Source organism: Chanodichthys erythropterus, chromosome 3, assembly GCF_024489055.1.
Source record: "Chanodichthys erythropterus isolate Z2021 chromosome 3, ASM2448905v1, whole genome shotgun sequence".
Classification (NCBI taxonomy): domain Eukaryota; kingdom Metazoa; phylum Chordata; class Actinopteri; order Cypriniformes; family Xenocyprididae; genus Chanodichthys; species Chanodichthys erythropterus.
In genome coordinates, this window is record NC_090223.1 from 46,865,244 (window position 1) to 46,882,938 (window position 17,695).

General features: G+C 36.1%; 5 protein-coding genes across 5 annotated transcripts; 3 read left to right on the forward strand and 2 right to left on the reverse strand.

Moving 5' to 3' along the window:
- Positions 1-2,599: 2,599 nt before the first annotated feature.
- On the reverse strand, positions 2,600-3,346 carry LOC137012838 (hemoglobin subunit beta-1-like). The gene is made up of 3 exons (XM_067376315.1): positions 3,255-3,346; positions 2,960-3,182; positions 2,600-2,728 (listed from the first exon to the last, which is right to left on the reverse strand). The coding sequence occupies exons 1-3, from the start codon at positions 3,344-3,346 to the stop codon at positions 2,600-2,602; spliced, it is 444 nt and encodes a 147-aa protein (XP_067232416.1).
- Positions 3,347-5,507: 2,161 nt separating this feature from the next.
- Positions 5,508-6,190, forward strand: LOC137012847 (hemoglobin embryonic subunit alpha-like). Its single transcript, XM_067376324.1, has 3 exons — positions 5,508-5,616; positions 5,714-5,921; positions 6,005-6,190. Exons 1-3 carry the CDS (start codon positions 5,522-5,524, stop codon positions 6,131-6,133), a joined length of 432 nt encoding a protein of 143 aa, XP_067232425.1. The 5' UTR covers positions 5,508-5,521; the 3' UTR covers positions 6,134-6,190.
- A 1,783-nt stretch (positions 6,191-7,973) lies between these two features.
- LOC137004681 (hemoglobin embryonic subunit alpha-like) lies at positions 7,974-9,716 on the forward strand. Its single transcript, XM_067365247.1, has 4 exons — positions 7,974-7,989; positions 9,080-9,155; positions 9,253-9,460; positions 9,544-9,716. The coding sequence occupies exons 1-4, from the start codon at positions 7,974-7,976 to the stop codon at positions 9,670-9,672; spliced, it is 429 nt and encodes a 142-aa protein (XP_067221348.1). The 3' UTR covers positions 9,673-9,716.
- Positions 9,717-13,713: 3,997 nt separating this feature from the next.
- Positions 13,714-14,378, reverse strand: hbbe1.3 (hemoglobin, beta embryonic 1.3). The gene is made up of 3 exons (XM_067376335.1): positions 14,270-14,378; positions 13,952-14,174; positions 13,714-13,851 (listed from the first exon to the last, which is right to left on the reverse strand). Exons 1-3 carry the CDS (start codon positions 14,359-14,361, stop codon positions 13,723-13,725), a joined length of 444 nt encoding a protein of 147 aa, XP_067232436.1. The 5' UTR covers positions 14,362-14,378; the 3' UTR covers positions 13,714-13,722.
- Positions 14,379-15,666: 1,288 nt separating this feature from the next.
- On the forward strand, positions 15,667-16,293 carry LOC137012866 (hemoglobin subunit alpha-2-like). Its single transcript, XM_067376347.1, has 3 exons — positions 15,667-15,761; positions 15,849-16,056; positions 16,159-16,293. The coding sequence occupies exons 1-3, from the start codon at positions 15,667-15,669 to the stop codon at positions 16,285-16,287; spliced, it is 432 nt and encodes a 143-aa protein (XP_067232448.1). The 3' UTR covers positions 16,288-16,293.
- Positions 16,294-17,695: the final 1,402 nt, after the last annotated feature.

Below are 17,695 nucleotides of genomic sequence, written 5' to 3' on the forward strand. Positions count from 1 at the left end.
CTCTATTATTCTTCCAGTTCACCAGCCACTTGCATATATTTCGGGAGAAACTGATGAATTCACCTGCTGTAAATCCGACTGACAGGACTCTGTGAACTGCAGCGCAAACTAAGATGGCGGCGCCCATCTCACGTTATAGATCAAGGCAATTCGTACGTATTTTACGAGGTGGCTAAATCGTATGAATTCATACGACCTCACTCGTACTAATTCATACGTTTTTTGCTAAATCGTATGTATTTTACGAGTTGACAAATTCGTATGAATTCATACGAATGACCTACCCCAAACCCCGCCCCTAAACCTAACCGTCACTGGGGTTTAGACAAATCGTAAGAATTCGCACGAGTGATGTCGTATGAATTTATACGAAATAGCCACCTCGTAGAATAAGTACGAATTGGTCGTGAGATAGCGTTGGATAAATATAATTTATAAAGGTTTTAAACGACAAAACGCACTCACTTACAAATATTTGAGGATCGGAATATCAGATAGTTGATGACATGGTGAGCAAGTTTGTGAATATTTTAAATAAACAAGGAAAAACAAAATCTGTCATGTGTTATTGTGGCTGCGTTCAGCGCTCTTGACACGCTTGACGCGTCGCTATGGAAACATTAAAGGCAAACGTTCTAAAATAACGGTCGCCTTAAAAAAACTCACTCTGGGGGGACAGTTAGAATATTTTAAACTCAGGCTCCAAAGGGTTAAATGTCGATCAAGTAATTCTAATGAAAACACACACGTACCACCATTAACTTTTACAGACCTAATTTGATTTGTTCTTTAGATCGAAAATGAACTGTTGTTAGTTATTTATTGTGAGGCATTGTAATGAAACGTTTCGTGTACTGTGTTGCTGATAAACTGGATGCAATTTGAGTTCTGTTGCTTTTATATGAAAATAAACATAATGAACAATACACCCAAAGTACTTGTTATTTATTTCCATATTTATTGTGAGGCATTGTAATGAAACGTTTTGTGAACATTAGACATAATATTATTGCGTCTTGTTGCCTTTTTAGTGTGTTGTAGGAAGGGCGGGGAAACTGTTTCATTGCTAAAAGTAGACGGACAGGCTACTGTGCCGAGACTGTAAGAGATTCAAGCCTTCTTATCTGATTAACCATTCCTGACACTGCAACTCTCTGCAACAGCCGCACTGGGAACAGAAAAAGAAAGAAGAAAAAATTTGTTTTAACTGGAACCGAATTTCTAGAACCGACCATCTGTCTGCTTGTTTCGTACAAACAACAGGTAATAGGTAACTTTCTCTCTCTCTCACTCCTTGTTATTTTTATTAATTATTTATTAATCTATTTATTTAGCCTACTTATTGTTTGTTTATTTGTTTGTTTATTATTATTATTATTTATTTTATTTATTTGAACGGAATGCTACATGTGATTAGGCTATAACTATGGAGCATGTTGGTTAAATGTTTGATTCCATTCTAGCAAATATGGTCAAGACTGTAAAGGTGAAATGTACTATTTAAACTGTTTAATGCCCCTTTGCCAAGACAAAATCCTTCAATATATTTTTTCCATTTCGTAAAAATAGATATTAATGACGTTTTTAATGATTGTGTCTGATCATGGCCAATCTGTTAGGAGCTTAATAAAATCAAGCTATAACAGTCTCGGCCGTAGGACTGCCGAATTTTCTGGCTTTGTTTATTATTAGGCTATGGCAACAGCTGAGAGTGCCTGACAGGATCAGACAGGGTGCGTTTCCATAATGCATCGTTAGCCAATTATGGTCGCCAGTTCCATCGTTAAATTAGTTCAAGGATTTGGTGTTTCCCGAAACCACAGGTCCAACAAACATTTGCAAACTGCATGGCAAACTTGTGTGGCTGGACAGACAGCTCTCGAGCTGTGGTTAGAAGAATAGTTTCTTGTTTTTATGACATGTGGACTGTCGGAATTTTGTCCCGAACCCAGAGTACTCCCCGGTGTTGTAAAAGTAGATAGAACTAGAAGTGAGGAGATGGGGTGGAGGATGGATGCTGATAAACTCTCAGATGAACAGAGGTAAGTCTGCTGAATTTATACCTCTTGACATTGGTTGAGTTGATTAACTGAATGCTCTCCACCTGTGCTAATTATGTTAATTATCTGAACTTGCTCCTCTCGAACTTTGTTAATAAAACATCATTTAGCAAAAAATGTTGCAGTAGTTCGATATCAAGCAGATTAATTAAAAGAAGTTATTACTCCATCACCTGCGTGACATCATTACCCAACGTGGTTGAAAGACAAATTTACCACAATACGGTTTCGGGATTTCTTCAACGATGCATGGTATGCATGAGTTTTGTCATTGTATGGGAAACGCACCGCAGGTTTGTGTGTGGCGCTATCCAGTGCTGAAACCAGCAGGTCGGAGATAAATGGAAGTCAATCACCTTCTGTGAGATAGACTTCCAAACAGATTCTTATAATCAACAATATAAAAACACATAACTAAGAATGAGGACAACAAAATTGCGTACAAATTTTAGTTGTTTTATTTAAGCATAAACAACAATCACAGAACACCAGTGGTCAAAGTTGTTTTTCTCTTTAGCTTTTGTGAACCAGATGTTCAATTAATGATACTGTTTTCCAAGTGCAGAGACTACGACTGCCAGAAACTTCTGCCATGCTGCTTGAATGTCCGGAGTGAAGTCACGGCCGAACTGGGAAGCCACAACAATGGTCAGGCAGTCACCAAGGAGCTTTGAGGAGAAAATTACAAGGTGATCAGAATGGTTCATACCAACAATAATTACTTTTTAAAGGGAATGTACGTTAATTTAGGACTGAATTGCATGTATAATGCATTAGTGTCACTTTTAATTCCAAACACACACGTGGGGGAATGTTCAAATTTCGATAGAAAGGCCATGAGAGTTATTTAGCCCTGCCTCGTCCCTTACCAAGTTTCAAATTCAAAAGCAAAGACCCACCCTAAAGTTGTCCGGATCCACGTGAAGCTTCTCGGAGTGCAGCACGCTTAGGGGCGCATAGGTGTTCTTGATATCGTCCATGTTCTGGACCGCTAGCCTGAGTCCGTTGAGCACAACCTTGCCGTGAGCTGCCACTTTTTTGTTACCCATAATGGATGCGACATCATTCAAGGACCCAAAGGAGCCAAAGTAGCGTTGAGTCCAAGGGTACACGATGAGACATCTGAGGAGGAACACGTGTAGATGTAGAAGCAGGCAAACATTGCATTCAGATCAACAGATTGGGCACACTCACCTTGCCAAAACCTGGGGCCCAATCACATCCACATTGATTTTCCCCCACACGGACTTAATGGCCTGGCGCTCAGCGTCTGTCCACTCCACCATGATCAGTTAGATACTTTAATGCTGCTATACCGCTGATTACTTAGGTTGCGTTTATTTATATAAGTCACCCGCCCATCTATCATATAATCCTGCAAAACATATGTCAGCAATTCTGCTAAAATGACGTTAATCCAATCTGAAAATGAGCTTTTCACTTAGTACTTATCAGCGCCACAACACGAACAGCTTTAATGAGCCAAAATTAACTTGACTGATAACTTGATATGTGTGCCCCATAAACAGTTCAATAGCGCAATGCGAGGCAGCAATATAGGTCTACCTTCCAGAGTTTAATCCTAAAAACACTCCTACCTGTTATTTACAAAAGTGCCTTGAATGCTTGTTTCAGTTGTGTTGATTAGTGTAGTTGATTGGGGGGAGGGGTGGTAATACCAGAAATCTCTGACCTTGTGGGGACATTGATGGGCCCCCTGATGAAAACAGCTCCTAAATCATACTGAATTATGTTTTTTGAAAATGTAAAAATGCAGAAAGTTTTCTGTGAGGGTTGTGTTTATGGGTAGGGTTAGGGGATGTAGTATATTTTGTACAGTATAAAATCATTCTGTCTATGGATAAAACTTAAAAACCCAACGTGTGTGCTTGTTTATATGATTTATGAGGACACACATTGCATAACTGGGTATTATTACAATTTAAACGTGGTTTATGAGGACATTTCCTGAGTCATTAAAGGGTTAGTTCACCCTAAAATGACATTTCTGTCATTGATTACTCACCCTCATGTCGTTCCACGCCCGTAAGACGTCGTGTGTTTCGAAATTTCAATAGTTCACATAACTTTGGCAGTTTGATACGAGATCCGAATCAATAATTCGAAACAAAAGATTTGTAAAGCTTCGAAGCAGTGTTTTGAAATCGGCCATCACTAGATATTGTTTGACGCACAAAAAGTATTCTTGTCGCTTTACAATATTAAAGGTGAACCACTGTAGTCACATTAATTGTTTTAAATATGTTTTAGCTTTCTGGGCATCTGAACGTGTTAATTATCTTGCTGTCAATTGAGGCCTCACTGAGCCATCAGATCTGAACAAAAAAATCTTAATTTGTGTTCCAAAGACGAATGAACGTCTTACGGGTGTGGAACGACATGAGGGTAAGTAATTAATGACAGAATTTAAATTTTTGGGTGAACTAACCCTTTAAAATGGCTTTAAAACATACGAAATGTTTTATTAAGAATATAAAAATGCAGAAAGTTTTCTGTGAGGGTTGTGTCTAGGGATGGTGTTATTATAAGGGGACAGAATATATATTTTATACAGTATAAAAATCATCACGTGTATGCCTCATAATGATAGGTGCACCAACTTTTGATACATAAGATAGCATTTAAGGATTGTATGGCACGCGTCCCACTGATCATTTAAGGTAGTCTGGATAGTTAAAATCATAATTTGATGAATCCAAACATTTGTTTGTTGATGAATTTACAGAATAAAATATACAAGCATATTGTAGACTACAATTAAACATGTCAAGTGTAATTCGTGTTTCATTCAACTTCTTACTTTCATATATTGTTTCCAAAGTCCAGTTGCAAGTCTTAAAACGCTGTTGAACTGAGCTCCATAATTATCTGCACTTAAGTGAGACGCCCACAGACAAGAACTTCTTTTGATAACAGGCCATTTCAAAGATAACACACACTTTCTCAGCAAGGCGTGGTAGGAATTATACAATGTTTAATTGACAAACAACAAAGTAAATTTGGAATCATTTGATAAAATCAATCGATTTTATAATTTTATCGTATACACAAAATAAAAGAAAGAGAAGAAAAATAACAGAACAAGCATGCTAATACACGCTTAAACAATGTTATATAAAATGTAAAACGAAACAAAAAAAAAATAAAACTTTTATAGGAGTATCGCCTTATGTTATTCATTAAAATAACAGATTGATAATTATTCAATGAATTAACTTCAATTTAACGAATTGCTATGTAATTCAATAAAAGTGAAAAAAGAGACGGCTTTACCAAGTATATCATGAAATGAAGTCGAGCATTTTGGCAGTCTTCCAAAGTTTGATAAGTCATCTTTGGTGTGTGAGGATGGTCTTGGGTGTTTCTTCCTGGTGGCAATATAAAACAGCCAGTTTCTGCCAGCAGTCTACATAAGTTTGCTGCAAATTCATCCATCCACGATGAGTCTCACCGCCAAAGACAAAGCTGCAGTCAGAGCCCTTTGGGCCAAGATCGCAGGAAAAGCTGACGACATTGGTCATGATGCTCTTTCTAGGTAAGGTTCATTATGGTGTTTTGTAATATGCTAAGTCGTAATCTAATGTTTTCTTTGGACGTGTATCTGGAGTTCAGTTTAATGTGTTTGCCTCCAGGATGTTGGCGGTCTACCCACAGACCAAAACCTATTTCTCTCACTGGAAAGACATGAGTCCCGGCTCTGCCCCAGTGAGGAAGCACGGGAAGACTGTGATGGCTGGCGTTGGTGAGGCTGTCAGCAAAATCGACGACCTTACTAATGGACTTCTGACCCTCAGCGAGCTTCATGCTTTCCAGCTGAGAGTTGACCCCGCCAATTTCAAGGTGAACGCAATGAAATTATTCTGATGCTGTCATACTCTCGTAGTCGCGGTATAACCTGAATTCGTTTTCTCTGTTTCCCCTAGATTCTGTCCCACAACATACTCGTGGTTCTGGCCACCTTGTTCCCCACCGATTTCACTCCTGAGGCGCATGTTGCTATGGACAAGTTCCTCTCTGCTTTGTCTCTGGCTCTGTCCGAGAAGTACAGATGAGCGCGCATTGTTGTTGTTCGAGACCAGACGGATGCCTGTATAAACATTCTGTCTTATTATGATGCAATAAATGAGTCTGAAAAACTTCAACTAAACGTCTTTGCTGCATATGTCTTAAAGGCATTAACCACTTGTCAGTAAAATAGGTTTTAAAACATCGCTTTACTGTCATAACGTGAAGACAATTAGCGAATGGAGAGAAAGGAGATACAGCACAGTCTCACATCAGAACACAAATATTCTTTATAACTGTTTAATACTTTCTACAGAACTACCATCCAATGAACATGAAAATATTTGTTGTTTTATTTAGCATGGATAGTCATGTTTTACTACAACAGTTTTACTACAAGTCTGGCGTTTGAAATAAAACATAAATCAACCAACCACAAAGACAACCAATTACATTTAAACAACTTTAAACTTTAAAATCTTTAAATAATGATATAATTTCTTAACCCTTAAGCATAGCTTGGGTAACATAACTAGTTCTGTGGGCTTGTACGATTGTTACAATTTAATTTAGTCCTTCAAAGTGCAAAGTTCCTATTTCACTGATCATTATAACATAAATCTATCCTCTTATTAAAAATGTATAATTTTGCCTGTAGTTCAGAGCTCCTGTTGTTAAATAATCGTTATTAAAAAATAAACTATGAAATCAATTTCAATGGAACATCACAGATATGGACCTCTCGTGCAATTTACTGTAATTTTATTTTTGAACTTATAACCATCATGAAAACTAATGTAGCTAATTTTAATTTAAATGTGAACACGTGATTAGTATTTACAACAGTAATATCAACTATTTCTGAATTGAATGCACATATAACAAAAGCTTACTCATACATTTATTTACTATACATTTTAGCATTTTAGCAAATTTGTTTTAACTGGAACCGAATTTCTAGAACCGACCATCTGTCTGCTTGTTTCGTACAAACAGGTAATAGGTAACTTTCTCTCTCTCTCACACACACACACACACACACACTCTCTCTTGCTCTTTGTTATTTTTATTAATTAATTAATTCATTCATTCATTCATTCATTCATTAATCTATTTATTTAGCCTACTTATTGTTTGTTTGTTTTTTATTATTAATTTTTTTTTTTTTTTTTTGAACGGGATGCTACATGTGATTAGGCTATAAGGAACATGTTGGCTAAATGTTTGATTCCATTCTAGCAAATATGGTCAAGACTGTAAAGGTGAATTGTACTATTTAAACTGTTTAATGACGCTTTGCCAAGACAAAATCCTTGAATATATTTTTTTCCATTTCGTAAAATTAGGTATTAATTACGTATTTAATGATTGTGTCTGATCATGGCCAATCTGTTAGGAGCTTAATACAATTAATGGGTATTACTTAATACAATTAAGCTATAAGTCTCGGCCGCAATAACAGAAATCAATACCAGGACATTGATGGGCCCCCTGATGAAAACATCGTATAAAACATTGGATGAATTAAGGTTGATTGGGACATTTTTTCCAAATCATCTCAATGGCAAAAAGTGTCCCAATCACCCTGAATTCACCCTACTGATTATGTTTTTTGAAAATTTAAAAATGCAGAAAGTTTTCTGTAAGGGTTGTGTTTACGGTATGGTTAGGGGATATAATATAGTTTGTACAGTATAAAAAAATCATTATGTTTATGGATAAAACTTAAAAACCCAACGTGTGTGCTTGTTTATATGATATATGAGGAAACACATTTACATGGGTATTACTAATATTACAATGTAAACGTGCACGGTTTATGAGGACCTGAGTCATTAAAGGGTTAGTTCACCCAAAAATTTAATTTCTGTCATTAATTAATTACTCATGTCGTTCTACACACGTAAGACGCCGTGTGTTTCGAAATTTCAATAGTTCACATAACTTTGGCAGTATGATACGCGATCCGAATCATTAATTAAAGCTTCGTAAAGCTTCGAAGCAGTGTTTTGAAATCGGATATTGATGTTGTTGAAAAGTAGTTGGAGCCTCACTGAGCCATCAGATCTGAACAAAAAAATATCTTAATTTGTGTTCCAAAGATGAATGAAGGTCTTACTGGTGTGGAACGACATGAGGGTAAGTAATTAATGACAGAATTTTAATTTTTGGGTGAACTAACCCTTTAAAATGGCTTAAAACATACTAAACAATGTTTTATTAAGAATATAAAAATTCAGAAAGTTTGAGGGTTGTGTTTAGGGATAGTGTTATTATAAGGGGATAGAATATACAGTTTGTACAGTATAAAAATCATCACGCGTATGGAATGTCCTCATAAGGATACAAAAGATAGCATTTAAGGATTGTATGGCACGCGTCCCACTGATCATTTAAGGTAATTTGGATAGTTGAAATTATCATTTGATGAATCCAAACATTTGTTTGTTTATTTTTTTGGTTGATGAATTTACAGAATAAAATATACAAGCATATTGTAGACTACAATTAAACATGTCAAGTGTAATTCGTGTTTCATTCAACTTCTTACTTTCATATATTGTTTCCAAAGTCCAGTTGCAAGTCTTAAAACGCTGTTGAACTGAGCTCCATAATTATCTGCACTTAAGTGAGACGCCCACAGACAAGAACTTCTTTTGATAACAGGCCATTTCAAAGATAACACACACTTTCTCAGTAAGGCGTGGTAGGAATTATACAATGTTTAATTGACAAACAACAAAGTAAATTTGGAATCATTTGATAAAATCAATCGATTTTATAATTTTATCGTATACACAAAATACAAGAAAAGAAAGAAAGAAAAGAAAAATAACAGAACAAGCATGCCAATACACGCTTAAACAGTGTTATATAAAATGTAAAACGAAAAAAAAAAAAAAAAACAAAAAAAAACTTTTATAGGAATATCGTCTTATGTGATTCATTAAAATAACAGATTGATAATTATTACTACTTTAATTACTTTAAAGACAAAGCTGCAGTCAAAGCCCTTTGGGCCAAGATCGCAGGAAAAGCTGACGACATTGGTCATGATGCTCTTTCTAGGTAAGGTTCATTATGGTGTTTTGTAATATGCTAAGTCGTAGTCTAATGTTTTCTTCGGACGTGTATCTGGAGTTCAGTTTAATGTGTTTGCCTCCAGGATGTTGGCTGTCTACCCACAGACCAAAACCTATTTCTCTTACTGGAAAGACATGAGTCCCGGCTCTGCCCCATTGAGGAAGCACGGGAAGACTGTGATGGCTGGCGTTGGTGAGGCTGTCAGCAAAATCGACGACCTTACTAATGGACTTCTGACCCTCAGCGAGCTTCATGCTTTCCAGCTGAGAGTTGACCCCGCCAATTTCAAGGTGAACGCAATGAAATTATTCTGATGCTGTCATACTCTCGTAGTCGCGGTATAACCTGAATTCGTTTTCTCTGTTTCCCCTAGATTCTGTCCCACAACATACTCGTGGTTCTGGCCACCTTGTTCCCCACCGATTTCACTCCTGAGGCGCATGTTGCTATGGACAAGTTCCTCTCTGCTTTGTCTCTGGCTCTGTCCGAGAAGTACAGATGAGCGCGCATTGTTGTTGTTCGAGACCAGACGGATGCCTGTGTAAACATTCTGTCTTATTATGATGCAATAAATGAGTCTGAAAAACTTTAACTAAACGTCTTTGCTGCATATGTCTCAAAGGCATTAACCACTTGTCAGTAAAATAGGTTTTAAAACATCGCTTTACTGTCATAACGTGAAGACAAATAGCGAATGGAGAGAGAGGAGATACAGCACAGTCTCACATCAGAACACAAATATTGTTTATAACTGTTTAATACTTTCAGAACTACCATCCAATGAACATGAAAATATTTGTTGTTTTACCTAGCATGGATACTCAGATTTTCTACAACAGTTTTACTACAAGTCTGGCGTTTGAAATAAAACATAAATCAACCAACCACAAAGACAACCAATTACATTTAAACAACTTTAAACTTTAAAACCTTTAAATAATGATATAATTTCTTAACCCTTAATCATGGCTTGGGTAACATAACTAGTTCTGTGGGCTTGTACGATTGTTACAATTTAATCTAGTCCTTCAAAGTGCAAAGCTCCTATTTCACTGATCATTATAACATAAATCTATCCTCTTATTAAAAATGTATAATTTTGCCTGTAGTTCTGAGCTCCTGTTGTTAAATAATCGTTATTAAAAATAAACTATGAAATCAATTTCAATGTAAAATCACAGATATGGACCTCTCGTGCAATTTACTTTAATTTTATTTTTGAACTTATAACCATGATTAGTATTTACAACAGTAATATCAGCTGTTGCTGAATTGAATGCACATATAACAAAAGCTTACTCATACATTTATTTACTATACATTTTAGCATTTCTGTAATTAGTTTCATATAGGCTTCAGTTTAATGTCTTGTGTTTTCTGAATCTATACATATTCAACATTGAGAGAACACTGATCAAAGTAGAATAATAAAAAGGAAAAGAAAAACACAAGTCTATGTTTTTTCTTTTGAATACTTTAAGACAAAACAATCTCAACTTTTAATGGTAATATTATTTTATTCCAGTCATATTTGTTTGAGATACTTTGACTTTTAATGGAGTAAGTTATAGACTATTCACCAAATTTAAGCGATAAACGTAAAAATAGTTTCTCGGAACTCTTTTAAAAGAGGACTTCCATTTTAAAAAGAGGATGACAGACGGCTGCAAATCTAAATCCAAATTTTTATATGATTTCAAACATGAAACACATTGGCTCTGTTTTGCGTCTATCCATTTTGTGGATATGAGGTGAGGTGTCTCTGGCGGTAATAATATTTAAAAAAGCTTTTTATAATAAAATAACATGTAAATCTTGATATTAATAATGGAGTTAAACCTCTCGAAAGTTTTCATTTGTTGCATTCTATTTTTTTCCATTTATATTAAAATGTCTATTATTATTATTATTATTATTTTAGACAATTCAAAACTTTAAGTGGCCTTTAGATTATGAATCTTCACTTTTACCATCATAACCCTCGTTATTAAAATAACGGAACACTGCTTAAAATAAATTTTTATTATAATTCTCATTATGATGTTTGATCAAAATAACATCATATCATCAGTTAACTCTGCAACAACTAGTAAATTGTGTTTGGTTATGTTTGTCCAACACTTGTCAGCAGGGACGTGCACAGACATTTTGGGGGGGCAGGGGCTCAAGTGGAAAAAGGGCACATCTCATTATTATTTATTTAAAAAATAATGAACCCTTAAATATATTAAGACAACTTTGACTTCACTTACACTCACGCAATTGTTTTATACTCCACAGATTTCTACAAAATAATCAGTTCACACAGAGACCATGGTCTTCTTATTCACTAGGTTTATCACAAGAGAAGTCAACAACAACTATTTTCAAGCTATATATTTAGAATAAATGACTGCACCAAGGAGAGGGACATAGTTTCACTAATAATTTGTTTATTTTGCACAAATCAATAAATCGTTTTAATTTTTTGGTGTTACTGGAATACTTCTTTCATGAAGTAAACAATTTTAAGATTTTACAATTTTAAGGTCCATTTTTTCTGCCATGTCTTTTACTCTAATGGAAAGAAAACTTAACCCTAACCCTACACATTTAGATGGAGTTTGTTTTAAGCCTACTACCCTCCGTCTGTTTGCATCTGTAGATTTCTTCTAAATTAACAAAAATAAGCTAATCTGCAAATTAACACAAATTTTCATCAAGAATTTTTTTTTTCCCTGAACTGTTAATACATTATATATTATAACAAATGCCTGCAGAGGGCGCCAAAAGCCTGCTGATTTTTGTTGTTAGACAGCATAGCACGATCAAATCCACATCAAAGCCAACCATGATTAAAAAAATATATTATTAGTTAAATAATAATATTCGCCCACTTCTTTGTGATAGAAATGCTACGGCCATTGTAATTTCTTCAACAAGAATATGTGGACATCAAACATGCAAAGACAGAGAGAGGGTTTAAACTTTTATTGATGTATTATCCTGTGTAAGCATAGATTTAAGAATAGCATTATGTAGCTGATGCTGTATTATTTTTAAATAGTTTTAATAAACCATGCATCCTTAGAAAACTGTCTAATAATGTGGTTCATGGATGTGCGTCCATGGAATGCTTCTCTTCTTGTATTGACAGCCCAACCTATCGGTCAAGTGTTTACCATGTTTCAAAACGCAATGCAGAGCACAATACAATAATTTAAATTATAATATGACATATATTTCATTAGTATCAAATCAGACAGATGTGTTGATTGTGGACAAACTATTAATGCAGCGTTAAATGTATAAATAACCCTTAAATAGACAAAACTTTCAGGTTTGTGAACATAGGCTAGATTACCTGAAAGAAATGCACGTATGCATCCATCTAGTGCCTTTTTTCTTTTTCGCTTCTTATCGCTAGACAGCCGTTGCATTTTCGCGGGAATAGTTGTCACAAGTTTTCAGCCAGCAGCAAACTCGAGGTGAGGTAGGGCGGGGCGCGCGAGCGTGCGTGCGGGCATGAATGGCGTGTCGCGGAGTGAGGGCATCTGAACTCGACAAAGCCGACCAGATATAGTAGGCTATTTTTAATTTTTTTTTTTACTTTACTTTATAAAGTAAATATATTTGTTTGACAGGGAAGCTGTGCGCAAACCCGATCTCACGGCAATTCGTACGTATTTTACGAGGTGGCTAAATCGTATGAATTCATACGACCTCACTCGTACTAATTCATACGTTTTTTGCTAAATCGTATGTATTTTACGAGTTGACAAATTCGTATGAATTCATACGAATGACCTACCCCAAACCCCGCCCCTAAACCTAACCGTCACTGGGGTTTAGACAAATCGTACGAATTCGCACGAGTGAGGTCGTATGAATTTATACGAAATAGCCACCTCGTAGAATAAGTACGAATTGGTCGTGAGATAGCGTTGCGCAAACAGTAATGTATATTCATTTATTAAAAATAAAAAAGCACCCCAGAAAAAAGGGCACTTTCTCTCCAGGAAGAAAAAGGGCAGGGGCTCAAGCCCCTTTTTTTGTCTATGTGTGCACGTGCCTGCTTGTCAGCAGCGTATTAAAACATCAAATAGCCTATCATAATTATTCAATTAACATGCTGGTGTTTGTCTTCTGTATTTGTGTTAATATTTGTATCTATTTAATATTCTTTGACAGAATGTATATGAATATCCTATATGCATAAAATGGTTAATTTTGTCTCGTCTGTTGAAGCCTAATCTGCATTTATTAGTTATTTTGTTAGTATCCTGTTATTATGAAAGATAGGCTATTCGGATTAGGTTATGCACTAACTTGCTGCTTGTTTTAATATAAGATGATCTATTAGAAACAGCTCAGGGTTTGTTTTGCTTTCAAATCAAAAGTTGTCTGCAGCAGAAGCAATCCCAAAGACACAAGGAGTGAATTCATGCGAATATAAAAGAAAACATGACAGACTGAATATTGAATATTGAAATATTTATTTGCTTCAACTCAGAAGAACATATTCTTTTGTGGAAACATCAGATGATCCTCTGTGTACAAGCGGGTTTAGTATCTAATGATACTGTTTTCCAAGGGCGGAGATCACGACGGCGATGAATTTCTGAAAAGCGGCCTGGACTTCAGGTGTGAATGAAGCACCCATTTGTCCAGCAACAACGACGGTTAAGCAGTCAGCCAAAAGCTGTGGGGGACACAAGAGCAGTGATATAAACACAGATGAACACTGAAGTCAAAACAAGATGTATTAATGAACGTTATTTGTGGGCTGAGTGTCAACGTACCCTGAAGTTGTCAGGATCTACGTGGAGCTTCTCAGAGTGCAGCACACTTAGTTCAGCATAGGTGGCTTTAATGTTGTCCATGTTCTTCACAGCTCTGTCCAGGCCATGGAGCACAACTGTACCGTGAGCAGCAACCATGGGGTTTCCCATGATAGCAGCGGCGTTGTAGAGGTTTCCAAATTTGCCGAAGTACCGCTGGGTCCAGGGGTACACGATAAGACATCTACGAGACACAATGAGAAGAAAGCATTTTATCAGAGCACAGTTTCAAAACTAGTCGCCCGATTTATAGTTAAAGAAAATGCTAAGACTCAGTACCTTGCCAGGGCTTGAGGACCAACGACTTCGTAGTTCATCTTGGAGAAGATGTCCTGGATGGTGGTCCTCTCAAATTCTGTCCACACAACCATGTTTCCAACTTTTGATGTTCAGACTAAACGCCTTAAACAGAAGCTGAAGAATCCTGTGAAGAGAGACTTTCAGAGAGGTACTTTTAAATGCGTTTCTTCACCACACCCCTTGGAAGGCTATTGGGTGACAAGTTTGTGGGTTGGTTCAATCACGTCCACCCAAGAGATGCATATCATAAACGTTTCTTGTCTAATATCTACAAAGACCATAGTTAGATGATTCTAACTAGATTTCGAATTAGCCTATATAAATGACATAGGGTGGACATAAATGCATAGGCTATGAAAGCTTTTATTTATTCTACATGGGAATTATAAACATAATTTAATCTGACAAGAGGGTAGGCCTGTTTTCTCTTCATTTTCCACTGCCGTGTTTATTAGATAAATAATTACTTGTTTCTCTCATAGACATAAATGGGAAGCTTAATTGGCCTCTATTTTGTCCCGTAGTCAACGAGTGCACTGGACCGGACAAGACTGGCCTATTAAGCAAATACAAGTAAACTTTCGTGTGGGAAAAGAAGCATCAACACACCGTAAATTAAAGATTTATTGTGCACTTTAGTTAGATTCGAGACTTATAGAACTCCCACTAAAAGTTTTGAAAACTTCGCCTACTTTGCTCTGGCCAGCGTAGCGCAAATCGCTTTGTATCTGAAGGATATGCTGAACCCAGCTTTCTGTGTAATTCATTCACAAGAAAAGTTATTGTTTTTCATGAGATTTTGTGAGTACTTCATACTTCACCTTGACACAATGCATTTGTAAACCTAATGATTTTATATTGTTTAATGTTTATTCAAAAGCGAAACTATTACAGGAACTAGCCAATATACACGCAAAAAAAAAAAAAAAAAACGCTACTCTGCCGCCACTTGCTGGTTATAGTGATAATTAATGCCTTTTTATTTTTCAAATTAAACTGTTTTCTCTCAAATATTGAGTTTCATGCATCTTGAAATGTTTGGTTTAACAAATGGGGATAAATAATGTTTTAGGTCACACATTAAAAATAACATTTGAAGTGAAATGTTGCATGTGTGTTTCTAATTACAGAAACATCTTTTCTTATTCAACCGTTCCATTGAGCACTCTTGAAAAGCAACTCTTAAAACAGCTGTGGCTTATCAAGATTCAAGATATTTTCCCACTGGTCTGCTTGGAAGGTGGAGTCAAAAATTGCTTTCAAAACACTGCCCTTCTCTGCTTTAAAAAGCCCTGCCAACAACCACAGATTACTTGAGTTTTTTTGGGGTTTTTTTGGGTTTTTTTTGGCAGCCTGTCAGAGCTAATCGAGTAAACATGAGTCTGTCTGCAAAGGACAAGTTGGCGATCAAGACCTTCTTTCAGAAGGTTGCCCCTAAAGCTGAGGAAATTGGCAACGAGACTCTGTCCAGGTAATGTGAAATGTCTGTGCGTAAATGAGCGGATATTTATAGTATAAACTGTTATTGTGGCCTGTCTAATTTTTTGAATCCTTTCAGGACTCTGTTCGTTTACCCTCAGACGAAGACTTACTTCTCCCATTGGGCAGACCTGAACCCTGGCTCTCCTCAGGTGAAGAAACATGGAACGACAGTGGTGAAGGGAGTCATCAGCGCTGTGGAGATGATGGATGATCTTAAGGGTGGCCTGCTCACCCTCAGCGAGCTTCATGCCTTCATGCTTCGCATAGACCCCGCTAACTTCAAGGTTCGTTTTGCTGAAAACATTCGTCTGAGAGTCTTATTTAATTTACCATTTCAATAAAATACAGTATATATTAACCGAAATGTTGTTGTTTTCCCCCTCCAGATCATCAATCAAAATCTCCTCGTGTCGCTCGCGCTGATGTTTCCTGATGACTTCACTCCTGAGGTGCATGTTTCTGTGGACAAGTTCCTCGCTCAGGTCAGCCTGGCTCTGTCCGAGAAGTACCGCTAAAGTCGACCCATAACTGCATTCATCTCTGACGCGACACTGTAGGCTATTCGCCTTAATGAGAATGAAAATAATAAAATGAAATGTATGAAATCAAGCTTTTTCTTCTCTCTCTTTTTTTTTCTACACACAAAAACATACCACAGATCTGATATGTATAGGCCTACTGGTTCATTTAAAATAAAAACGATTAACTTGACTAGGCTACTTTGTAGGCTAACATTTTTAAAATAAGAAATCTACTTATGTGTTTGTTTATAACTGCAGTCATTTCTATTCGCAAATAAAACCAGTAGGATAGGCTACTTCATGAAGTTAGGCTATATTATTTATGACAAAACACTGATAATCATATGCGCCATCATTCTCAACCAAAAAGACCTTTTAGCAGTTCAAAACGTTGAGACCATTTTTTTTTCCTTCATGTTTTTATTTTATTTTTCAAAAACTACTTGCATTTTGTTTATTAGAGAACTTAATAAAAATCACACAGTTTAGACAAGAAACTCTTACCAAGCTGGGGTGTTTTTCCAATATCCAACTAAAATCGCAAGTTCTTTCGTTACTAACATAGTTCAACGATTGGGTTTTAGAAACCATAGTTCATACAAACATTCGCAAACTGCATCGCAAACTTGTGTGGGTGAAACGTCAGCTCTGACGTGGTCTTACGAAATCGTTATCTTGAGCAAAATAAGCAAGCTGACATAAAGTACAATGTATATGTTTTATTTAAAATATATATAAATGTCATTTACATATTTTAGTTTGTAAAGAGATTTCAAGCACCGTTTTTGAAGAGTGTGCATGTGCGTACAGCTACAGGTTTTATTTTATGCAAAATAAAAAATAAATAAATAATAATAAAAAAATTCACAGAAAAACAAAAAGCGGTGACACTTTATTTTACAGTGTCATTGTTACACGTAAACATTGACATAATCAGTTATTAATATTTCGTTGGTTCTCTAATTTCTGTGTGTGACAGCCTGACCAAAAATTACGGAAAATAAGAGAAGTTTGTATTTCACAACCAGTTCACATCAAACAATATTCTTCTTAATGAAGGCCTGGGAGGTTCTGTCTAGTTTCTTGTATATAGAACTTAAAGTTAATATAGGTCTGCCTGTACATGAATAGTGTGTTTTTGGGTCTCATTCCGCTTTAAATGTCGATCAAGTAATTCTAAATGAAAACACACACGTACCCCCATTAACTTTTACAGACCTAATTTGATTTGTTCTTTAGATCGAAAATTAGCTGTTGTTAGTTATTTATTGTGAGGCATTGTAATGAAAAGTTTTGTGAACATTAGCCATAATATTATGGCGTCTTGTTGCCTTTTTAGTGTGTTGTAGGAAAGGCGGGGAAACAGTTTCATTGATAAAGTAAATGCACAGGCTACTGTGCC